This window comes from Podarcis muralis, chromosome 7 (genome assembly GCF_964188315.1).
Source record: "Podarcis muralis chromosome 7, rPodMur119.hap1.1, whole genome shotgun sequence".
NCBI lineage: Eukaryota > Metazoa > Chordata > Lepidosauria > Squamata > Lacertidae > Podarcis > Podarcis muralis.
The window spans coordinates 60,813,000-60,838,575 of record NC_135661.1 but is presented as its reverse complement, the minus strand read 5'-3'; the positions used below and the strand labels follow the sequence as shown (position 1 = coordinate 60,838,575).

The following is a 25,576-nucleotide window of genomic DNA, read 5'->3' as shown; positions in this document are numbered from 1 at the left end:
ATTGCATACACGTGGCAGCATAACTTATTAGGGTTGTCAACTAATTGCATATTTGAGTGGATTGATTACATTTAAATAAGTATGTTCTAAAGAAGCTGCGAGCGATCTTTTATTTTCTCAAGATATTGCAGATGCTGTGCCATTAGGGAGTATTCATCAAAATCCAGTCTTAGAAAACTTAACCAGTCCTAGCTAACTCCTGATTTTTCCTTTTCTTTTATACCAGCAGAATTTATTGTTCTTCATGGAGTTGTATCTGCAAACTTAAGTACTAATAATTTTCCACAATAGAATTATTTAGCACTGTGGTTGGTATTTTTTAAAGCAATAGGTTGGTGCTTTACATAGCATAAGCCAATGTCCAGATGCTAGCTGCCCCAGGACCATGGCATTCTCGACATTCTTTGGGGAAGGGAGCACTCTTCCCTTTCTCGGCCTGAGTAAAAGTCCAAAATAAACCCCACCACACACAATAGATCATAAGTCAGTGGGAATCATACCCACTTATGTTAGAATTGTTCCTGGCCCCCAGCCATTTCCCATTACGCCACTATGCAGAAAGATTGCTTTCTTTAAAAATCTGAATAAAAACAATCTCTGGCTTTCTTCTCCCCTGTGTGCAAACTTAGGAAGGTATATTTAACACAGTCATTTTAAAAAAAAAACAACAGCTGCGGAATTATTTTCTGACTATTCTTAAATTTTCTTACTTACTTACAAACTTACATTTTCTCTGGCCAATCCAGGCTTTTGCCCCTGTAAAAAACTAGTATGCAATCTCCTCCTGGAGTTTCTTATCACTTCTCACGTGAAGGCAAGAGAGATATATATCCTCCTTTGGGATATTCTCTTCCATCTAAACATGAGGCAGGGCCAGCTGAAGATTGGCTTCTCAGGAGGGCTCTTCATTCTCACTGATAGGCTCTGCCTAGCGGCTGTGAGGCTGGGTCTCAATTTGTTCTAAAAAAAGTGCTGATTTCTGTATTTCCCCCTTTTAATTGTTGTTTTCTTCTTCTTCCCTTCTGACATAACTGTCGTAGGTGAGGAAGTACTTACCTTATGAGCAGTAAAGTCATGGAGCTTCAAGTTCCTACAAGACTGCCATTCCAAAGAATTCTGTGCCTGATAGCAGCCCTTAGGAGAAATGTACCGCCTCTTTGCATCCATTTCATTAAAGGTCTTTGAAGGGATGATGCTAGGCAACACTTGTTTCCTAGCTAGAATGTGAATTGTATTCTCATTTTACATTTAGGAATGTCTTCTGTTTCTGTGGCCATTGTGCTATCAAAAGTTACTTAAGCCAGTATTTCTCAAGGTCATCAATGAATTGGAAACCTTTTCCTCCCACCCAGACCTAAGCTAAGGTGATCTGAAGTTCATATATATCATTTATAAACTTTTTCAAAAAGCATCATACAAAGCAGTAAATTTACCATCAAAAATGTTAAATCGACAACAACATTGAGAAAGCATAACAATATACAGCCGTAACAAGTGACTGCAGGCCAAGAAATGTTACCTTAAATGCCAAACAATCTAGTTATTTATTTTTCTGACAAAAGACCCACAGGGCTCAGTAGAATTTAATAAATGTGTATGAGTACTGTACTGAGATTGCAGCCTTGGTGAACAAAAATATCTGAATTAAAATAAAGAAAATTCCTTCCAGTAGCACCTTAAAGACCAACTAAGTTAGTTCTTGGTATGAGCTTTCGTGTGCATGCACACGAAAGCTCATACCAAGAACTAACTTAGTTGGTCTTTAAGGTGCTACTGGAAGGAATTTTCTTTGTTTTGACTATGGCAGACCAACACGGCTACCTATCTGTAACTGAATTAAAATAGTGGAATGTAGGCTTTTGGGGAGACTGTTTTACAATGTAGGTGCTATGGCAGAGAAAGCTCTAATGTAGCCTTCTCCAGCCCTTCAGATACTGCTGACTAGAACTCCCATCAGCTCCAGCCAGAACAACCATTCCTAATCTGAAGGAATCAGAAGAATCATCTGGGTTAATAAACTCCCAAAAGTACACTGCTTGGTCACAAATGCAAAATGTAAGATCTTTCTGAAAGGTACTGTATATAAGAATAGAATCTGTTGAGAAGTCCTTTGTGTCTTCTCAAGACTCTTAAGAAAATTTTAGTAATGAAGGAGAATTGTGGGAAGCACCCCAGATTATTGGATAACACGGAAGGCTTTGCATTTGCTCTTCATGTCCCAAAGCCATCTGAGGGCCTTTTAAATGTGAACTCTGCAGCTTCTCAAGACAGTTCTTCTAACATGTCTCTTAATTTCTTTCTAGCTTCCAAAATGTCCACAGATGGGGGCTTTGGTTCAGGAGGGAACAGTGATGCACAGCAATGCCTTCAGTCTTTTTGGCCTCGGGTCATGGAGGAGATTCGAAATCTAACAGTGGTAAGTTATTCCATTAAAAAAACCCCCAGAACTTTCAGGTGATATTTGTGGCATTATTGAGGAGGAGTTATTGTCCACCAGATTAGTTTAATCTACAAGGGATTGCTGATTATTATGCTGCCTTCTCAAGGGGGGTGGAGGGTGGGAAAAGATTGAATTTCTTATTTTTTTGGTAACTGTGTCCTTCTTACCTCCAATAAACTCAGCAATACAAGCAGGGGGCCATAGAACTGTAGAAGAGATCCCGAGGGTCATCTAGTCCAACCCCCGGCAATGCAAATATGTCAACTAAGCATCCATGACAGATGGTCATTCAACCTCTGCTTAAAAATGTCTGATGGAGGAGAGGCCACCACCTCTCATGGGAGTCTGTTCCACTGTCAAACAGCTCTTACTTTCAGAAAGTTCTTCCTGATGTTTAGTCAGAACCTCCTTTCCTGTACCTTGAAGCCATTGGTTTGGGTCCAACCCTCTGGAGCAGGAGAAAAGAAGTTTGCTCCATCTTCCATGCAGCATCCCTTTCGTAAGAGAGAATTGCTTCCTGTGCTGCCTTTTTGCGAAGCTTTGCAGTACAGAGAAGATTCTATGAGGGACTACATCTGTAGAGATGGATTCTGTGCAGGGGCAAGTCTATAATATTTGCCTTTCCAGGGGTATGATTTGCTCAGTTCTCTTACTGAATAGAACACGAAGAAATGCAGTGTTTTGTGTGTGTCCAGTAACAGAACGTAGCCCCATGCCTACCCATAGAACAGGGGTCAGCAAACTTCCTCAGGAGGCCAGTCCACTGTCCCTCAGACCTTGTGGAGGGCCGGACTATCATTCCTAAGCACACTTCGAGGGGGGCAAGTACTCCTCCCCACCCCCATCCAGCCCCAGCCGCCTTCTTGGTTTGCTGCCTGCCTCATTCGCCAAAGGGCTGATGGCGGTGGCAACAAAAAGGCTTCCTCCCTGCCTAGAGAAAGAAGGTGCTGCGCTTACCTTCCCAGGGGCTGCCACCACCACTCCCACCACTGCCGCTTCTCGTGAAGTGGGTAGGCAGAGCTAGCTTGTCCACTCTGCTCTCTGGCCCACAGGAGCACCAGGGCAGCGGTGGCGGGAGGAAGAGGCCGAGCAGCAGCGACTCTGCCAGTGAAACGCTGCTGAGGTAAACCAGGCGTGGTGTTCGATTGGCAGAGCCATCGCCGCCCGGCCTCTTCCTCCCATCGCCATCACCGGGAGTCGCAGGTTCTGGCTTTGCAGCACGGGCCAGATTTAGGACCCAGGTGGGCCTGATCCAGCCCGGGGACTGTAGCTTGCTGACTCCTGCCATAGAACTACCAGAGACACATATGTTCAGGTCAGAAAATGTATTGTTTGCCTTTGTGGGTGGGTAGGGTTGTGCAGCTAAGGTGGATGGCAGGTATCTGGTCTTCTGTACAGTTTTCCGTCATTCACCATTCCTTCATGCTACCTGCAGTCCCACAGAAGTGATTGTGCCTGTTGTAGATGCCTCACTTAGGTGGAGTTGTCATCCGATCGCCTCCCAGACTAAGCATGGACATTCATATCTTTAGCTAGTGCATGTGATTTTCTTACATTTTATTTATTTCTGTTTTTAATTTATTGAGCACCTTCCCATTTAAAAAAAAAGAAAAAAGTTCAAGGTAGCAAATTTGAAATGAGGAAAATACATAGAACTAAATGTTAGTCATTTTTAGCTACAATAAATACTAAATGTGGCAACACACAGGCTTAAACGCCGGAATAAATCTGCCTGTTAAAATCAGACGGTAAAAGCATTTACAAATAATAAGGTCTTTGCTTTCTGGAGGACTTCAAGTAATGAAGAGGGCTCTCTTGGGAGGCTGCTTCACAATATGTTTGGGATCACTGAAAATACATGGGGCCCATGCCCTCACAAATCACTTCTCTCTAATAGAAGCTCAGTGGTGTGATGCATGTTCAGAGGAATCTTGGAAAAGAGGAGTAGACAAATTTGCAGAGGTTAGGTTTTTTAGTGCCTGTTAATCATGATGGTCAAATGAAATCGCCAAGGTGAGAGGCAGTGAGCCTCTGAATACCAGTCAGGAGGGCACAATCTGAAGGGCTTTTCTGGAGCATCTACATGCTGCAGTGGATGGACCAAACAGGACTCTTGCATTCAGAAAGGTTTTTATATGGCTCATTGGCCTGAGGTCCAGTGCCTTTTATAAATTTGTGAAGGAACTAAACTCGCAACATAGTTGATTCACAGATGAATAAGATGCCTTTAGAGACCTGCATCGCCACCATGTTAGAAAAATTGGATATAATTTTCAATTTTTTGAATATTTTAAATTAAGACACATCATAAATAATAAGTTGCAGAAACATACACATCTCTGAGAAAAATCTAAATTTGAATGGTTAGTTACCATGCCTCCTTCTACAAATCTGATAAGTAAAAGCTATACTTTGATTCCCAGTCAGGAGTACAATATCTTTTAGACCTTTCTCCCACTTCTTTTTAAATCAACAAATTTATGAAGAGGTTTGGACCTGTTTGTTGAAGAATTTACCTTAGAGATTAATCAGTACTAAAGTCTTGATATAATTGTAAATAAACCCTAGAGCCCACCTTGGAACCAGCAGGCTAAAGATAAATTTCCCATTTGGATCTGATGCTTAGAGCTGCCTTTTTGGAGGCCAGTGGAAAGATATTGATGCATAAAAATCAGAATTAATTATGTTCCTTTAGTAAACATAGCTCTGACATGTAGGAGCTGCAAGTCTGAGATTTCAGCTCAGTGGTAAAAAGTCTTCTGCAGCTTTCCAAAAAGGGGCAGTTTTTTGGTGCGGGTTTTTTTGGGTTTTTTAGTACTCTGGACACGTGAGTCAATTTATTACACTGTGAATGAACAAAACATTGAATGTCAAGCTATAACCCTTCTGCCTGAGTGGAAATTTTAATAGGGACTGTGGAAGAAAGATAATTACAAAAAAGCCCTCTACAGCTATACTCTGTTTATAATCATTGCTGAAATTACGTCTTGTACAGCCAGTCCACTAAATGTTCCTCTATGCAAATAGAGGTCTTGATTTGCCTGTACTATGCAATTGGCAGGTGTACAAAATGTTCAGATTCTGCTGCTGTTTGATGTGACCTCAGTGTCTGTTGTTGGGCTATATGTATCCAATGAAATCAATGGGCCCAAGTCGCACTTCAATCATATGCCTGGTCTGGGTGTGAGACAGAGGCATTGATTTGTATTTCATGCTAGTCCTGCTCAGAGTAGACCCATTTAAATAAGTGAAAATGACAGTGTTCAGTCCTTTAATTTCAGTGTGACTACTGAGTCAAATTGAGTTGGATACAACTCTTACTGATGGTATCCCTCTTGGTTGTTCTGAGAGATCAGTAGAAGAAAAACTTTCTTTCTTTCTCCCATATTTTTCTAGCTTAAGGAGACTACTTACACATTGACTTGACTGTATGAGAAAACCCTTCACATTAGCCTGCAAGTTGTGGATGCTTCTGAGACATCCTTAACTTCACATGGCATGTTGCCTCTCACATCAGCTGAGCACTCTATCCTGGAGCACACCTTGTGTTGCAGGGAAGCAGCTGTTTTCAGAGAAACGTGTCTACTCTTTTAACTGAAGAATGGTTGTTGATGTTCCAAGGAATCCTGGTGTTTCTTGAAATACATGTGGGCAACCACTGTCCTAAACCTCTTGGCTGTATTTGACATGGTGTTAATTCCATTATTTGGAATTAACCACAAGGTGTTAATTCCATTATTTGTAGGAGACAGAGGAGATTATGGTAACACAAAGTTTTTGCAATGCACTTTTCCAAGTGTTTCCCATATTATTTTGGTCATCCTTTAACAACCTGCAGAAATAGGCCAACATAATTCTCATGCAGCTAGCATACTACTGTGCTAATTTCTCTCAGAATGCAGCCTGTTGTACATCACGGCTACCAGTATGCTGAGTTCTTCCAAGTTTCACATTGTCACCTCTGTAATTTCAACATCTGCAAGACGCTGCTGGGCAAGATCTTCCTGAGCTTTGGTATGCAGTGTCACCTGTATGCTGATGGTGCCAGTGTGTATGATCTAAGCAACTGGGAGCTTCCTTCTCTCTGGAACCAGTGTTTGCTTTGTTTGTGCACACAAGGGTTGACAGCTGAATCCAAGACCAGTGCAGATAAATGTCCATCCAGGTCAAGAGGTCTCCTGCCACTCAGTTCTTTTCACAGACTGCTTACTTGATGGCTGTTCCTCTCAAATGATCTTGAAGTTTCAATGGGTGTGAAAAGCCATCACTTGTGAAAGGTGCAGAATCATGGGTGTCTATACTACATACCGTAGCAGCTGTACTGACCTTTTAGATTCTAGGCCCACTTCAGAGGACAGGTGTTGGATCTTTAAAGATCATATTGCACCCTGGACCCTGCATAACTGGGAGTGCCCCCTATATTAATCCCGATGGTTGTTCAGATCTACTGGTGAGGTTCTGCTTAGAAACATCTCTTCATAAGCAGTCACAACAGCTGGAAGATAAATCAGAATCTCTTTTGTGCCTTTTTAGTGACCCTGAAGCTATAGAAATTTTTCCTTGAACTTTAGAAATGCCTGTCCACTGTGACCTTGGGGGTGGGGAGATAACAGAACATAATTTATTAGAGCAGGATTCATTTTTAGGATAGCTAAGTGTTGACTTCGCTGCTGCTAAGCCTGTTTTGTTTTTGCTTTTTTGAATTAGGTAATTGTCAGGTGCCTTTCCTGACAATCCCTGTGGAGATTTTGATTTTCAGAAGCCAAACTCTTTTCAGATCTGTGGGTCACTTGCATAACCATAGCAATGGCTCTCTAATGATGGGGAGCAGGAGCAGCTCCAAATCTTAAGTGACCACATTTGTCATCCCTCAGAGCAGCCTTTTCAACCTGGTGCCCTCCAGACGTTTTAGACTGCAACTCCCATCAGCCCCAGCCAGTACAGTAGTAGCCCAAAACATCTGGAGGGCACCAGGTCGAAAAAGGCTCCCTAAAGGAAAAATAGACAATCTCCTGTACAATATGTTTGTAAGCCAGCTTGTGTTAGCTTTTTTTTTTTTTTAGTAGATGCCTTTGAATGTCCTTTTCTATACTGAATTGTGTGTACCAGAGTGATACAAAGTCTTGTCTTTTCTGTTGATCTCTGCAGAAAGATTTCAGAGTTCAGGAACTTCCATTGGCACGCATAAAGAAGATCATGAAACTAGATGAAGATGTAAAGGTAAAATTCCTGTCAAAAATGTTGACTTTTGACATTTGCAAGTCAATAAATTTGTTCTGAGCATATTTAATATTAAAAAACACATCCCTGCTGGATACCTCTTCCCAAATTGGTAACAAAGCCAACTCCAGGCACTATTGGATATTCTGGATTAACCCGACCCATTTCAGTCCAGATAAAGGCCAGGGTTTGGCAAAGAGACAACCTTGGTCACCCTGAAATATGACCTCTGTCAAGAAAGAGCTGGGAGTTTACTCCTGCTTAGTTTGTTCTTGATCTCTCAATATCTTCTGATACCATTTATTATGGTTATCTTGTTGGATTGGTTCTGTTGGTTGGGAGGCGCAGTGATTTTGGTGGGTCCACTCATATCTGCAGGATTAATTTCAGAACATAGCACTGAGGGATTCCTGCTTGACCCCATGGCATTTGAGCTTGTCCTCCTTGTCCTTGCTTTTTCGCATCTATATGAAACTGGTGGTTGAGTTCATCTGGGGATTTGCAGTGTCATCAGTGTGCAGATAATACGCAGCTCTCTTTCTCCTGGTCTTTTGGATCAGGAGAGGCTATGGAAGTTCTGAACCCCTGTCTGTAGACTCAATATTAGCTAAATGAGGTTCAATAAACAGAAGATGAAATGCCTCTTCTGGCATTGTGCATGTAGTTGTGTTTGTGTCTTAAATGGTATTTTTTTTACTTCAGAACGTTTTATTTATAAGCAATTTTAACTGAGTAAACTCATGATTGGCTAATACTTCTTTGACTGACAGTTTTATTTTTACTGTATCTGGAAGTGGTGAGGGTTGCACTGACAGTGTGAAAGAAGACATTTCCTGTGTGAGAGAGGAAGTTTGTATGTTCTGCAGATGACTTGTCATAGCCGCTCTTAAACTACAAGGGTGACCAACACAAGTACACACACACACACCCCGCACTAGAGTAAAGAACACAGAGACCTAACTACCCCTTCTTCTGTAGATATATTATCACTTGCTGTGACATTGCTGGCCTTGAGACCTTGCATCAACTTGGGTTGAAGAGGCCATGAGGTGCTTTTACATGTAACTCACATGTGCCACTTTGAGTAGAGCATGATACAAATGTGATAATACAAAAATGATTTGACATCTCTTTCCTGTACATGAGGAAGTCCTCTTTCTGGAGTCTGAGCAGCAAAACTTAAGGGTGTGTGGGGACAGACTTTAGCATCTAGTTATGTTTTTCTATAGTCAGAGTAAATGTACCCTTTCCTTATTAGATGATCAGTGCAGAGGCGCCTGTTCTGTTTGCCAAGGCTGCTCAGATATTCATCACAGAACTGACACTACGGGCCTGGATACACACAGAGGACAACAAGCGCAGGACCTTACAGGTAATGGAAGACTTATTTCTCAGCTACCTTAAAAGTGCCATGGCTCTTCTGCTCTCTGAATATTTCTCCAGTAGGGGCTGGAGCAGGGGAGTGGAATGGAGAGTAGACTGGAGCTATTTGACTTGGGCATGCAAAACCAAGTTACAGCACCTTTGCTGCAGAGTGGTGTCAGGAGGAGGAGGAGGCAGTTTTCAATGGAGAAGCACCATTTAGGAACTTAACCACTCTCCCACTTCCAGACTTTGTTTCCTTTGAAGATATATGTCAGAACCCCATGGTGCTAATGGGTGAGGATAGAATTGCGAAGAGAAAGTGGCCCTGAGGTGTCTGCATATGTGAGGTGGCTAGTAATATGAAGTTCTGACTTCTGTGTTCAGTACATGTGTGTCCTGAGAACTTCTGTCAAACCAGTAATAACTGGTTTGCTGCACTAGTGGTTCGCCTTTCTAGAGGTTCCTGAGCAAAATGCATGGGGCTGAATTCTAGTAGTAATCCAATATAATAATCATGGATTTCATGCAAGCTGCACTAAGGACCAAAATAGACATGATGCAGAAAGTTCCATGATCAGATCTCAGGATCCAGAATTCTCCACCCAATTTGAGGGTCAGTTATGGGCAAGTGGACCACCCATGACTCATTATAAAGTAGTTGGCTGGTAGTACTAAATGATGTTGCTCCTTTGTGTGAAGCATACAAGACTTGTGACCTTAACCAGCTGCTGTAGAGTAGCCTTAGGTAGTTTTGAATCACATCCACATAATATTAAATAAGCAGTGCATGTGTTGAGTAAACTAGCAAAATTCAAGATATCTCTTATTGATTGACTTTCCACAAGGCTGTGAAGTTTGAGAATAACCTTTCCTTCCAGTTCTTCTGATAGCTTCCCACTGCGAAGGATTCGCTTCTTCATTGCCAAGCATCTCTAACGCAGCCTTTCTCAACCTTGGATCCCCAGATGTTGTTGAAGTACAACTCTCATCTTCCCTGACCACTGGTCCTGCTTGTTAGGGGTGATGGGAGTTGTAGTCCAACAACATCTTGGGACCCAAGATTGAGAAAAGGCTACTTTAACATCTATGAGATGCTGTTGCTTGTTAATCTGAGCCTGGTCAATTCCAGCAGTGTACAGGTGGGCAAGGCTTAATGTAACCACCACCTTCTCCTTGTTACAGAGAAACGACATTGCCATGGCCATCACTAAGTTTGATCAGTTTGACTTTCTCATTGACATTGTTCCGAGGGATGAACTTAAACCTCCCAAGCGCCAGGTGAGCGTGAAACAGTGTGTGCCCTGTTTGTGTTTGTGGTCTCTAAAGATTTGGGCAGAGCGGGGGTGGGGGGAGGGTTTGCCAGTATTTTTACCTGTGCTGATTCCTTCCCCCATGATACAACAGACAAAAGCGCTTGCCTAGGATTAAGATGTGACTAGTCTGGAAGCACTGCATTGATTCTAAACTAGCTGTGTTTGCCCCCCAAAACATCAGGGCACATATCCAAATCTCTTGTGATGTTGATGAGATGATGGTGATTTTATTTCATTTATGTATTGCTTCCTACGCGACACCTGAAGTGATTTACAATATATCCTATAGAAAACAATTACAGATATAGAAACAATTGATACAATTGCATAAAGAAAATCAATTTTAAACAACAAGAGCATGGTCTGGGGATCCAAATGGTGCAGTGGAAGCAACTTCCAGTAGAGCCATTGCTGCCCTCTCTCCTGAGTGGCCAAGCTCCATGGTCAGAGGCTATGGAAGACCAGGCACAAAATACTGGGTACACCTGAAACATTGCCCTTGGAACATGCCTTTGGGGCAGGCAGATACCTGGAGGTGATGCACAAAGGGTTGGGGGAAGAAATAGGGATAGTGACTTGAATGAATGGGTAAGACGCAAGATCCAGACAGTGGATGTCATACAGAACTGGATTTTAGACTGTTATATATGAACAAAGTTCAGCTGACCTGGATGGCCGCCAGAGTTCACATCTTCTCCTTTAGTGGGGGTGGGAAAGAGCTATTCACTCAGCTTCAACACTCCACTTTTTGCATATATATTTAAACTGGGTATAGTTAGACTGCCAGCCTATATTAAATGAGGCTTATTCTCAAAACCCTTACCTTTTCTGTCTTGTTGGAGTGACAAATGGTATTGCTGGCGCCTTTTGAGAAGAATAATTGAATGTTTTAGAAATTGTGAAAAGCAGCATGAGTGTTGATTTGAAGTGCTGAGCACACACACATGCACCCTTCCACAGATGCACAATTGGGCACTTGATTAGCTGCACAGCAGGCTCCCATTACATAAGCAATAACCTGTGCACAATGCCCTCGGTTTATGCCAGGTGCTTAGAGATTGGATACATACAGGTTTATGAAACTCTCCTCACAGCCATCTGGAACTTTCATTAAGGTGCTGACATATGACTGGTCAAAACACCTTGTAAGTGTGCTGGTCAAATAGTTCAAACATGGACTTCCTAGGGCAACAGTCAGAGATAATTATGCTAATTTAGAAGAACCACCGTCTTCCAGAAGACTCCAGTTCCTCCAAGAAGCCGTACAGAGCACCAGCCAGGCCACATTGAGGGCCCATGTCCTCCCTGCCACAAGGATTGAGCCACCCCAGGAACATCACATCCCGAATCTTTCTCGGCAGTTGTTGCTCCTGTAAACATCCTTGACTGGAAGCTGTATGGTGTTTGAAGGGGCTTTCAGTCGGATGTTTACAGCGGCAGGCTGCTGCAGTTCTCCTGAAACATAACGGGTTTGTATTGAAGAGTCACTGTGAGGCGACATTTGGGGTTGGAGGCAACTGCGGTGTTAGAGCAGGTTAAGGATCAACACGTAGGTCACAGCTTTACATTAAACCACCCTTAGAGAATATATATATATATATATATATATATAACGCCTACAACTATGTTACCATCTTTCTTTACTCATAAATAAACTTGCATTTCTGTACAGATGTTGCTATATAATTTTATTTAATTGAATACTAAGAGCATTTTGTATTTTTGTATCCCACTGTTTTTGTATCCCACTGTTCCTGAAAAATGCTGAAGGCGGTGCCTTATTGTGCCTGTCTTATAGCAGAGACAATGTCTTTGGAAGACCTTCAGAGAGAAGTTTGCAGTAATGTAGCCATCACTGTACATGGGACATTTGCAGTTTCATGAGCAAAAAAAGACAGGTCCCTGGCTCCACAGAAAATTATAAACTAAATTTTGACAGTTCAGGAGGCAACAGGAGTGGGAGGAAAGGAAAGGCTGAAACAAATGAAGCTACACATAATTAGGCTGGGTTACATGAACCAGAGACCTTTAAGTATTCTTAGTAGCAATGTTGTCATCAACCCTTTATTCAGGAGTGGGGAATTGGTTGCTGGGCTGCAACTCCCATCATCCTTGACCACTGGCTGTGTTACCTGGGACTGATGGGAGTTGGAGTCCAAACATCTGGAGAACATCAAGCTGATGGTCTTCTGCAAGCTTATTTACTGTGTGGGAATGTTAATGTGCAGTTCAAGTGGAGTTAATAGATGGCAGTTGCTAATTTCCCCATGCAGGAATGCAAGAAATCACAATTTAGCTTTTTCCTTCAGGAATGCAAAATGCTGTTCCTTTCTGTTAAACACCTTGGATCCAGGGAGATTCTGGGGACAGCTGCTTCCAAATCAAATCAAATACCTCACAATATAAAATACATCACAATATAAAACATTTCAAATCACTGGGATAATTAAAAGGACAAGGGTGAAGCTGTCAAGGGTTATAGGGTCACACTGTGGTCGTGTGCACTTAAATGTTCTGCTACACCCAGTCTATTTCCCAAGGGGGTGGTTCGTTGGGAACCCTTTCGGGTAAAATTGTGGCTAAAAAGGAAGCTACTAGAGCAGTGGTATCTTTGTTCTGATATGACTCATTTGATTTCTTCTCGGAGTTGCGGGCCAGAAATCCAACATTTTACTCAGCATCAGTTGGCGAGGTCTGCTATGTAAAGGACCATCTAAGAGAATGTGGTCCATTGACTCTGGTACTTCTTGGTTGCAGGCACACAAATGGGCTTGATACGGAGTGTGTGAGAATCTGCTTTAGTCACTACAGAAGGGAAAACTTCCTATTTGGGCAAGGCTGTCACTGGGGAGCTCCAAGATTATCTAAGAGCTTTTACTGGGAAGCTTAAGATAGCCTTGATTCCTCAGCTCTGAGGAAGCTGACTCTCCAGGATTGCTGTAAGGACGGTCTGCTGTCTTTGAAATTCAATCTCTCATCAATACAGCAGCCTCTGTTTCTGTCATCTGACAACCACAGGGAGTGCCTCTTTCTAAATTCCATTCCTGATAGTACAGCATGTATATGTCTGGAATTTTGAAAGCTGCTATAGAATAAACATACAGTAATACTGGAACTATCACCTGCTTTCTGTGATTTTAAAATCCCCCCCCCCCCGCACTTCAGAATATGATGGATATTATCTCCAGCACAATTGATAACTCCAGCAGGGGCACCATTTCCAGATGTTCTCATTGGGCTGTTTTGGTAATTCTTTTTCCAAAAGATTTTTTGTTCTTATGCAAACCACAAGGTACCCTACTGATACCTCCCCTCTTGCATTGTGACTGTGTCCTTTTGGGTACGTAAGAATTGGCACTCACTTCTGAACCCCGGAACTTGTGGTCCACAGGACATACCAAATTCAATTCCAATATCTCAGTGTGCCGGGGAGAATGTGCATGTTGGAAACACAACTGGAAATGCCGGACAGGCAGTCAGGACCAAAGGCCTCACTTCCACTCAGCCAGCTGCCAGATTGCAGGGCAGCCCTTGGTTTTCTATCCATAAAGAAAGCAGGTGTGGTGGGAGGGTGAGCTTGCTTAGCTGCAGAGAGATTCCAAGGAAGCTGCTGAGCATCAGAGCAAACGCTAGCTTAATCAGCAGCCCCGGTTCTAGCTGGTTGGGCTGCAACACTCTGAAGATTTTTCTACTTTCTGTCTTTCCCAGGTGAATCCCAAAGCAGACTTTGTTTCAGCTGAGCCTTCACTGCAAACATAGAGTAAGTTAGGTGCCTCAGGAGGCCAAGTGTAGGGAAAGCTGCAGCTCTTTCTCCCTATTGCGATCCAAGGATTGCAACACTTTAGATTCCATGGAGATTTTGTCTAGAATGAAGTCACCCTCAGCATCTTAATAGCTTGCATTCCTAGTTAATATTTTGCAGTGTTCCAGGCAGAAATGGCTTTACATCTACCCCAGTTTGAGTTGGGCCACATCCTGCTGGGAGATGCTTGTTTTCAGCCTGTCTACTAGGCACTTAACCACCTCGTGTTTGTCATTGGTTTGAAAGCAAACCAGGACCACCTAGAAGTAAGATAGTGGTTTGTACATATTTGGCGGGCTCTCTTGGTACATAAGTTTGCAAATTAAAAGATTTTTTGTTTCGTTTTATAAAAAAAAACAACCAAAACAGCCTCACAATAACTTTCACCATGTAATAAAAGCTGGTGTCATTAGAAGGGGAGGGAGAAGAAACTAGGTGTGTGGGAAGAAGAGGGAATTGACCTGCTCAAGCTCTTAGCAGTTTATAGTAATGATCCTGGAGGAGGAGGAGGAGGGATTAGGGTTAGGGAGATGTTTACCCTTGGGTTATAAAATAGACTTCCCTCCCTTTACTATACAGGGTTTCTGTAGGAAAAGAAAATGGATCTTTAGCTTTTTCACCCTTCAGCCCCCAACTCTTGCTGTATAGCTAAAACTTGCCTAGTTTTGGGACTGACAGCCAGCCCTGCTCCTCAGCCCTCTAGTGCTATATGGCACAGCAGGGAAAACAGGAATGGTTCTGACACTTGCCCTTTAAGAACATGAGAACGTAGTTTAATTGAATTCCGTAGTTAAACCATGTGCTGCATGAAGAAGTGCTTTCTTTTGTCGGTCCTGAATCTTCCAACATTCAGCTTCATTGGATGTTGACAGGTCCTAGTATTATATGAGAGGGGAAAGAGCTTTTCTTGATCCACCTTCCCTATGCCGTGCATAATTTTATAAACTTCTATCATGTCATCTCTTACTCGCCTTTTCTCTAAATTAAAAAAAGGCCCAATACTGTTACTTCCCCTCATACTCGGAGTTGCTCTGGCCCTTTTATCACTCTTCTTTCTTTTCTTTTCTTTTTTAATCCCTTCCAGCTCTACCCTTGAGATGAGGTGACCAGAACTGTACACAGTATTCCGAATATGGCTGCACCATAGATTTGTTTAAAAGCATTATTTGGGGTTGATATCTAGTGTGTTTCGGACAAAAGCGGGGCTGGATGGGTTGCAGGCCTTCATTCTTCTGGCAAAGCTTTATCCAGTTCTTGCGTTGTAAAGAGATTTTTTCTTCCCCTTAAAGCAATCAGCCCTGGATCTACAGAGTGGGACAGACCAATAAGTTTGCACAAGAGATCCTTACATTATGTTGATGGAATCCATTCCAGCCATTCTTGGTGGTCTTGTCTCTTGGCCTCTACTAATCTACAAGACTACTGGCAGGAGAGCTGGGTGACTGTGATTGGGTTCAGAAGCATAAGTCATTAAAATCCAATCCCTGTGCATCCAAAAATGTTTCAGAAACAATGAAAGTTGTACCCCCCATTAGTGTATGAGGATAATTGCTTTGTGTAACCTTTTTGTCTCTGATAAGCTTAAGATGTAAAGTTAGCCAGAATAACCCACAGGATCTACAGTTTTGAACACTGGAAGGTGAGGACATCTTCACACCTTCCTTTTTCCTACATGGAAATAATTTACTCCGTGCTGGGGAGGGGGGAGAGCACATTGAAGCCAACTGTGGTTGAACAAAAAAAGAGTAATGAATGACTTCTAACCCTCAGATGCAACCAATGCTCCCAAAAAAGGATTTCATGATACTTTGGGATCTTGTAACTAACCAACAGACTTTTCAACTTCATATGCATGTCTGCGTACTAAGAACTGGATGTTTGGTGCGCTGCCATTGAACCAGAAGGTAGTTGTGTAACAGCTTTGCAGAGCTGGTGCTCAAGCTGGCAATTGAAAGGTGACAAGTGTCCATACCCTGTTTCTTTCACTACCTTCAAGGATAGGAAGGAAGGCAAAAGAAACTGATTTGCAAGCAGTTTGTGGCGTGTGCTCTACATAGAAACAGCATTTCCCATGCAGCAGCATGTGTAAACATCCTACACTCTCAGCTGTGACTTTGTGGTGGCTGGGAGAAGGTTGTTTACGCCTTCTGCCATGGATTGTTCATCTGGAAACATCTTCATCTTCTACTTCCAAATAATATCTTACAGGCTGATTCAAAGTGGGGAAGAGAATGCTGTTCTTACCACACACACAAAAAACCACCTAAGCCAGGTTTTGAGCCCTAGATTATCACAATGAGCCCAAAAGCTTCCTGCCCAAAGGTTACACTGTTTATTACCCAACGCTGCCCATATCTGCAGGGGGCAGTAACATAACACTAGTCCAGATGTTATAAATAATTTTCTTGGCCACATGCTTCCAGAAAGGGCAACCCGCCCACCTACACCATACACACTCAGACATTTGAGTTAGAGAAGTTTTCATCCAGCCTGCAGTGGTTATGATCAAGGAGGTATTTCTGCTCTCCAAATCCACCTTGGAGAATCCAGAATGGGAATGATTTTTTCTCCTTCTGGAGTTCATTTAACACCCCACCCTTGCTTCAGGAAGCTCAGAGTGGCATATGAGAGGTTGTCCCATTTCACCCATACCTAGGTAGATTAGATGGAGAGATGGCAAGGCAAGATTTGCCCAATGAACTTCATAGATGAGCAACGATTTGAACCCTGGTGTTCCTGTTTCCAGGTGTCACCATTCTACTGGCTGTAGCACCCTAGATTTTCAGCTAGAGGACTGCCATTTTCTCCACTGCTTGTAGTGACCTTCTAGGACAGGCTTCCTCAAACTCGGCCCTCCAGATGTTTTTGGCCTACTTTCTGCTAAGATCAAACCCTTGAGGGATGTCCCATGTATGCAGCACACATTAACCTCTTGTGGCTTCCTTTAAATAATTCAAATTACAATATGCTTGGGCAGAAAGCAGGACTGAATGCTGAGCAAAGTGGCTGATAGATGCACAAAACCAATCAAACATAAGGTATCTGGGTTGGTTGGTTGGTTGGTTGGTTGGTTGGTTGGTTGGTTTTGGTGTCATGTTTTTGTATATAACAAAAAATCAATAAAATAAAATCAATAAAAAAATTGGGGGACGCACACCATAAGGTTTCTGACAGTGGAGAGACAGGCATTGTTATCTGAGTCCATTGAAGCCCATCATTTTCCAGGTCAGTAGGCATAGACTTGCTGCACATTACTTAGGATCTGAACATCCCATTCCGAAGCACTGCACAGGCTGCTGTACTGGATATCACAAAGAGGACTTCAGCTGATGAACTCTGCTTTTTCATCCCCTTTTTTCCCTTTGGCACAGGAGGAGGTGCGCCAGGCTGTGACCCCGGCAGAGCCTGTCCAGTACTACTTCACACTTGCTCAGCAGCCTGCAGCTGTCCAGGTGCAGGGGCAGCAGCAAGGGCAGCAGACGACCACGTCCACCACGACCATCCAGCCAGGGCAGATCATCATAGCACAGCCTCAGCAAGGGCAGGTTGGTAAATGGCATTCCAGAGGGCTTGTGCTCTGCGTTAGAGGTGGGCTGAAGAGTGCCACGTGTGTGACTTACCTTGGCACGTTATGGCCATGCGAAATCGGCTTCACCACACGCACCCCTTTCCATCCTCCATACAGGCAAGCAAGAGGCATTATCACAGTAAAGTGATAAATTCCAGCCAGGTGAAAGTGCCCAAGGAGGACACAGCACAGCTAACAAGGAATGTGGTCAGCAAATGGGCGTAACAAAGGGGGAGTTCTGAGGGCCAGATGGAAAGGTCTGGAGCAGTGCTATTTTGCCAGAAAAAGAGGTGCCAGAACTCACCATGAACACCTCTCATTTTCTTAAAATGTCAGTGGCGCCCACCTGAGAGGTGCTGGAACTGAGTTCCAGTGAGTTTCTGCTTGAAAAAAGTCCTGGTCTGGAGGACCATATTTGGTCCCTGAGCCTGAATTTCCCTAGCTCTGACAGCAGCAGAAACCACAAATGTCCTAGATAATACCGCAGCCCATTCCACTTCCTAGTGAAAAATGCCAGCACCCAGAAACGTGGCAAGATCCTTTGGCTGCTGAATGGGCAGTTCTTTGGAAGTACTAAGACTAGTGGAGAAGCTTAAATTGGGCACCTTAGATTATGGACTGGCAGATGTCTTGAAGTAAATTGACATGGGGTTTTGGACCAATAATAGTTTTAACAATAGCAACACCTAAAAATGCAGTCTTTTTTTCAGGTAGAAAGCAACTGAGCTGCATAGATGTGTCCTGATTCTAACCGACTTTCACTTTCCTCTGGGAGTGGAGGTACTGGTCACTTCTGCTTTCGGATTGTTTTTACCACAAAATGTGTAAATCAGAATCTTATCCATTGCACCTCCTTGAAGGTAGACAGCAGAGAAATTCTGGCAGATTGGGACATTGCTTGGAAAAAGTTAAGGGTCTGTGGGGTTTTTTTCTCTTTCTTTTCAGTCTGGCTGTTGCAGGGAACCAGCCGGGCTTCAGGTATATTTGGGATACCTCAAGGCTCAGGATGCTTCTCTTGTGCTCTGTTCTTTCAGACCACTCCTGTGACTATGCAGGTCGGAGAAGGGCAGCAGGTTCAGATTGTCCAGGCTCAGCCACAGGGGCAGGCTCAGCCAGCACAGAGTGGGACTGGGCAGACCATGCAGGTCATGCAGCAGATCATCACCAATACTGGAGAAATTCAGCAAATACCGGTAAGGAGGCATCCAACTAATCTTATTCTTTGTACTCAGGCTGTCTTCTTGTGACCCTTGTTCTCAAGAGGGTCTTCTCTCTGCAGGTTGTTGTTGTTGACAATGATCTGCTTTTAAGACAACTCAGAATGCAAAAATGGCACTGTGATTCTGCTTTAGGGACTTCTGTTTGCTTCTCTCTGCTGTGAGTGGGCTTCAGTCTTCAACTTTGGGTTTCCAGAAGCTGTTGGACTGCAGCTCCTCAGCCAACTTAGCCATTGCTCAGAGATTATGGGAGTTGTAGTCCAACAAAATCTGGGGCCCCAAGGTTAAAGAACATTGTGCTACAATAAAGAACCCAGTAGCTCCCTTCTGTGTGTTTCTCCCACTTCTGCCTTCTGCTGTGCTGCACTTTCAAATACCCACCAACCCACACACACTTGCAAACCATCTGTGCCCCTCCTTCCTGCCATCATTTCAGAAGTTCAGAAAAAGCATATGTGGTGCAGTGCTCTCAAGTCTGAACACTTCTGTAATCCAGCTAAGCGTTTGCATGTTACAAATAATCACTGAAATAATTATAACTCTTTTGTCATAAACCACAATTTTCTGTAAAAGCTAACTAACCAGGAAGAAGATTAGGATAGAGCCTGAAACTCTGACATGATAGCTTTCCATTTGCACAGCATTCTTTGATGCGTGGGAGCATTCGGGGGGGGGGGGTCATCCTTGCCACCAGCACATATTTGAGTGCTTTCTGGACACTTGACTCTCACTTGCTCTCAAATCCATACTGTTTCTCTTCTCTGTGAGCTTCAAGGTCCTTCTGTTCATTGCACAGCAGTCTACCTTATGCCTAAATGTCCTCCTTTTTCTTATTCATGCTCCTCTTCTAAACTTCTTCTGCCTCCATTTCTTCCTCTCTTGCTGACTTGCGCCAGTGGCTCTAAAACTGTGCATAATACTGGGAGGAAGGGTCCAAAGTTTCAGGGAGCGAGAAAGGATCCTCCAGCAGGCAGAGCCAGAGACTTTTTGCCACCAGAGCAGCTGTGCTTACCATGAAAGATACAGAGATGGGTGAGGTACAGGTGGGAGCTCCTGGCTCCAGTGAGCTCATTCCCTTCCTGCTTTTTCACTTGGTGGAATGGGTTAAAGAGGAAGACTTGGATGAGCCATGGTCATGCTCTTCTGATGCCACTGTTGGCGTCATATCTCAGTCAACAGATCCTTATATACAGCAGCTAATTGCATACATTCGTGTAGATAAGTGAGAGGATACTGCGTGCTTGGCTGCCAGAGGGTTGTGAGGCTCTGAGAGTAAATTTTTTTTTTGGGGGGGGGGACCTGAATTCATTAAATTTTTGAGCATGCCTTATGCCTCTGACAGCCTTCCCTTCTTTCCACCAAGTCAACTCCTTGTCTCTCACACATATTCAAACATCCATCTTGCACATATCTTGTTCATTGTTGCATAGGCTGCAAGCCCTATGGGTAGGACTGGCTGTCATTTGTATGTTCTGCACAACACACTTTGACAATATATATATATAGTGCTCTTAAGTCAAAGATCACATTGTCTTGCAACTTTTGTTACCAAAGCTGCATTCAGCTCTGAAATCTTCATTTTCCTGCTTTGTACAACCAGGGTGGGTTGCAGTCCTTAAAACCACATGAAAAGATATATGAATGCTTTCAAATAATAAACTGTTCAAGTAGAGTCTTTGTGTGAGTGCTGCACAAGTGTTTGCAAACTATACCCAGCCCACCTTAGGAAAAGGTTTTGCAGGTGCACCTCAAAACAGCTTGAGGCAATGGGATTTAACTTTAACTCTGTGACAAAAGCTTTCTGGTTGTGAGCAGTAGGATAATAGTTAAACCCCTGAAAGTCTGCCTTGTCCATTTCAGAGTTAGCTCTTATAGTTAAAATCTAACTAGGGGCTTTTCGTGGCAAACATAGTTTTCCCCTGAAGGCAAATTTTGTTGCTGAAAGACAAATGCATAGAGGTGCCTGTGCTCACATAGAGCATATCTGCTACAGGGGGCTATACTTTGCCTGTAACAGGGTGATGACCTTTAGAGAAAAATATTGCATGCTGGAGAAATCAGCAAGGGGGCAAACTGCAAGCTTCTTAGTTTCTGCTCCAAATAGTTTGGTCATCAGTGACAGGTATTCAAACACTTTCCCTGTCTGAAGATCTTCTCCCACCTGCTCCTAAAAATAAAATAAAAAATAAGGGTTCCATGCATATAGTACACGTGTCTAATGTTAAAGGACAGAAAGTTGACTATTTGGAATGCTGTCCCCAGAGAAACACAACTGGCCCCATGACAGTCAGTTTGTAGGTGCAAGGCTAATATTTCCGTTTGCCCAGACCTTTGGTAGTCAAGTAGCCTATATTGAGGTGCTCATCTTTTAGGGGAGTGGGATAAGACTTAACCTCCTTATTGTGTTGTACGTTGATATTTTTTTTAAAAAGGCTCTTAATTTTTCTTTGTTTTTGTATTTTGTATTGTTAAGTTGCTTTGAGACTTTTTTGTGTACAATTACTGACATAGGTAATAGTAATAATTCAGAACATAACATGGTAGCTTATAGCACAATCAGAAATGCTAGGTTGCATGTTCCCCTTTAACATTTGATAAAACTTCACTGAAGAGCAGCATGTGGATACCTATATTTCTACCTGATTCCTTTCACGCTCCTATTGTTTTGCTGTCAAGGGGGATAATGTAAAAGGGGGACATGTGGTCACGTTTCAGCCCTGGCTTTATTTAGCCCTCCCTGTGTAATATCTCTGTCTCTTTCGGAAACAAGGGTGTAAAGCCTGCATGTTTCAGGTTACCAACTATATGCCATCTCCTACTGTTTCTAGGTACATCTCAACGCCGGTCAGCTGCAGTATATCCGCTTAACTCAGCCCGTTTCTGGTGCCCAGGTGGTCCAGGGCCAAATCCAGACACTTGCAGCCAACACACAACAGGTATAAACTGAGGTCCAGTGGCTTGTTAATAGCTGTTAAAATGTACCTAGTCTGTTGAAAAGAAGTGGATTTTCCTGAACTTGGTCACTAAGGCAAGGGAGGGGCAGTAGTTTCCTTGGTCTTTTTTCTGCTGCCTGCCTTTTTCCATGTTAAAAAGTACAGAAACCTGTTTTGGACCTACTCCATAATACCCCACCCCTTCATTTTTCAAGCAAGGTCCTGAGGCTTGATCATCAGAATTTCCATCAAAAGACAACTCCCAGAAAACAAATTACAGTTAACGTGCACTTTCAGGAAATACCTGTCATTCACCAGAGAAAACTACAAGATACAAAACCTGTCCTGGATACAACCTGTCCTGGAACACATGCTGGAATACAAAAACCTGGCTGTTGTTTGGCACAGGCCTCCTCCAGTGTTTGGCAAATTCAGCTAAATGCTATTCCTTCCCTTTTCTTCCCACTCCCACCTTTCTTGTATAGGTCAGCTTTTCTGTTCTGGCCACCTGCCAGATTTAACACAGCCATTATTTCTGTTCAGTCACCATATCTGATTTCCAGTGCTTTGCAAGAACCATTTTTAGTCACTGTTAATACATTCGTTAAAAGCATCCTTTACTTTTACGTCCTATATAACAGTATTCCTTCTCTTTCAGGTCTGGGATGCATCTTTATGTACAGCCTAGCAACACACTCAGTTTTTTAAAAAAACATGTGCCTTTCCCCTCCTTCTCCATGCACACAGCTTCCTTCTCTCAGCTGGCTGTGTGAATGGCCTATAGCAGGCATAGGCAAACTCAGCCCGCCAGATGTTTTGGGACTACGATTCCCATTATCCCTGACCACTGGTCCTGTTAGCTTGGGATCATGGGAGTTGTCGTCCCAAAACATCTGGAGGGCCGAGTTTGCTTATGCCTGGCCTATAGCAAAGGCTTGTCTTGAGGCTTTCAATATCACTTCCACCCCCAGGTGTCTCTACCACTTCCTCCTGTGAAATACATCCATCCATCCAATCTCAATAGGCACCATGGCATTTTTTGGTCAAATAAGCCACACGAGCAAAATAATCTGAAAATCTAGCATGTATAACAAAGCAGCCTCAATCACCCTTTTGTCCTCACCCTTCCTCCAGGCTTATGTGGTTTTATTCTCTCTAATCTCTCTGATGAAGAAAATTTGTTTTGCAAATTGCTGTGTATTTGTATGTTGAAGATACTTCCATAGAACATTTCTATTCCTTTCTTTTTGCCTTGTTCTATTAAATGGGGGCAAGGAGGTGGATTTGTGAACCAAAGGGCTCTGATGCCAGCCGAAGAGAAGAGCCGCCTGGTGGGACAAGCATGTCTTTAAAATTAAAATGGTCTCTCTGTGTGGGGGTGCAGTTAAGGCAAGTGGGCTCTGACCTCCTTTTTTGTTTTTACATGGTGGAGCTGCAAATGTCAATAAATCAATCATCTATTTTGTAGATTGCACAGACGGAGGTTCAGCAGGGACAGCAGCAATTCAGCCAGTTTACAGACGGACAGGTATGAGCTTCAGAACCCATGGTGACAGCCATTGAGTTGGATTAAAAGAGGATCAGACAGTGGCTACTAGCCATGATGCTACTATGTTCTCCCTCCACCAGCTGGAGGCAGCATGCCTCTGAATGCTAGTTGCTTGGAATCAGAAGTGGGGAGTATGCTGGTGTGCTCAGGTCCCGCTTGTGGGCTTCTTATAAGCATATCGTTGTCCACTGAGAACAGGATGCTAGACTAGATGGGTCATTGGGCTGATCCAGTAGGGCTCTTTCGTTATACAGTAACACCTTGATGTAGGTCTAGCTTGATCTAGCTCCTATTTGGCCATCTTCCTGCCTCTTATTTTCATTAGGGAAATGAAAAGCTTGGGAAGTTCATGGCTTCTGCAAAGTTAAGTCTATGTCTCCATTTGATTATTTCAAACTTACAGTAGGAGACAGGGAAACTGGAGAGGCAATATTTCTCAGTACCAATTGCTGAGAATCACAAGTGGGAAGAGGGCTGTTGTGGTCAGGTCCTGCTGGTCCCCATAATGGGCAACTAGATGGCCACTGTGAGAACAGGATGCTGGACTAGATGGGCCTTTGGGATGAGCAATGATGTTGTTAGGGATGTGAATGGCAGTGTTAATTCTTCATTTTCAGTGACGTATGGACTCCTTGAGTATCATACATGACCATGGATGGTGTGGGGTACGCTGCATCAACAGTGTGTTTAAACTGCTTGACCTGGCATAGTGGGTCTCACTTTTGCCTATGTAACGGTTGTTCCAAGATGCTGTGATTCTGTATTTGAATGTATCCATTGAAGAGGGAACCTCAGTGGGTCTCCTTGCTTGTTCTCTTCCAACAGCTCTACCAGATCCAGCAAGTGACCATGCCTGCCGGCCAGGACATCACCCAGCCCATGTTCATCCAGTCCACCAATCAGACAACAGATGGACAGGCCCCACAAGTTACAGGAGACTGAGTTGGTCCAGCCAGAGGGCTGTGGGATGTTATGGAAGATACACCATCTTGATTGCTGTACTGCCAACCAGCTCTTCTCCTCCATCCCTTCCCCAATGTATATCTGTATTTGGTATAGACCTGCCAAGGGCAGCAATCTACGTTGTATTCTATGAACTGCTTCAATCTGGTGGCAGACAAGGAAACCCCACAAACTGACAATGTTGCAATATTTTTCTTTTTCTTTTCTTTTTTTAAAAGAAAATGGCAAATTCTACATTGCTCAGCAATTCTGCTTTGTATATAACTGATGAATTTTTATAGGGCTCTGTCAAAAGCAGTGTATCTGTTTCCCTGTTTCTTCATTGGTGCAGCATCCTTGTCCCTCCCACTTCCCTGTCCAGTAAACTTCATCTTCCAGGACTTTCATCCTGCAACAACCCTGCGTTGGCTGCATAAGCTGGACATATCCCCATCTTCATATTTCAGTCAGGAAGTGTGCGAGCCTGCGTGTGGGTGTATGTGTGTGAAAGATTTCTCTTTTTTTAATGTCCCAAATCTAAGTATTGTTAACTTCAGCTTCTGAGGGAGGGTGCAGGGAGGGGAGTAAACCAGCCCCAGCAATTCTGTATTAAACCTGTTTTTGAAGGCAGCTTTCCCCAACGTGTGGCGCCCTCCAGATGTTCTGGACTACAACTGGCTGGGGCTGATAGGGCATTGCGGGTGGGGAATCACGTTGGCGAAAGCTGCCCCATAGGCTTTAACATTGGCCTTGAACTATTTTTTTGAAATACTTTCGGTTTGGATGCACAGATATGAGTTATTGGTTAACTGTATGAAGTCTCAGTCAATGCATGTGTAAAATAAAGCTGCATGAAATGCAATAAACTTGTTTTCTATGATAGTTCAAGAGCCGTGTGTCTTCTCTCAAATCAGCAGCCCAACAGCCCCCACGGGATGGTCCAAGACAACTTGGGCCCAGTGGCAGGAGATATAACTGGCATCTTCCCCTGTGGTGGTAAAGTGACAAATCTACTGAATTTCAAGGCTGCCCTAGAATCCACTGCTTGAGGCAAGGTTGCTGCCCTGTCCTACAACACTGGAAGGCTTGGCCTTTTCCTAAAAGGAAGGCTGATACCTGCCATAGTGTTCCTCTTCCCCACAAACTTCATGGTTCCCCTTCCCCCAAGAAGGCTGAGATTGCCTACCTGACAATTCAGCAAGCAAGTTCAGTATTATTCAAAATTGG

General features: G+C 43.4%; 1 protein-coding gene across 2 annotated transcripts in view; it reads left to right on the top strand.

Moving 5' to 3' along the window:
* The window catches only part of NFYC (nuclear transcription factor Y subunit gamma), a 55,154-nt gene extending 30,576 nt beyond the window's left edge, over positions 1 to 24,578 (top strand). Inside the window, exons 3-11 of one of the 2 annotated variants that reach the window (XM_028738993.2) lie at positions 2,304 to 2,416; positions 7,589 to 7,660; positions 8,919 to 9,032; positions 10,208 to 10,303; positions 17,512 to 17,685; positions 18,743 to 18,901; positions 21,754 to 21,861; positions 23,327 to 23,386; positions 24,233 to 24,578. In XM_028738993.2, the coding sequence (XP_028594826.1) occupies positions 2,304 to 2,416; positions 7,589 to 7,660; positions 8,919 to 9,032; positions 10,208 to 10,303; positions 17,512 to 17,685; positions 18,743 to 18,901; positions 21,754 to 21,861; positions 23,327 to 23,386; positions 24,233 to 24,349 (1,013 nt within the window). In that variant the 3' untranslated portion in view covers positions 24,350 to 24,578. The remainder of the gene's footprint in view (positions 1 to 2,303; positions 2,417 to 7,588; positions 7,661 to 8,918; positions 9,033 to 10,207; positions 10,304 to 17,511; positions 17,686 to 18,742; positions 18,902 to 21,753; positions 21,862 to 23,326; positions 23,387 to 24,232) is intronic. The other variant, XM_028738995.2, reaches the window with a different exon arrangement.
* Positions 24,579 to 25,576: the final 998 nt, after the last annotated feature.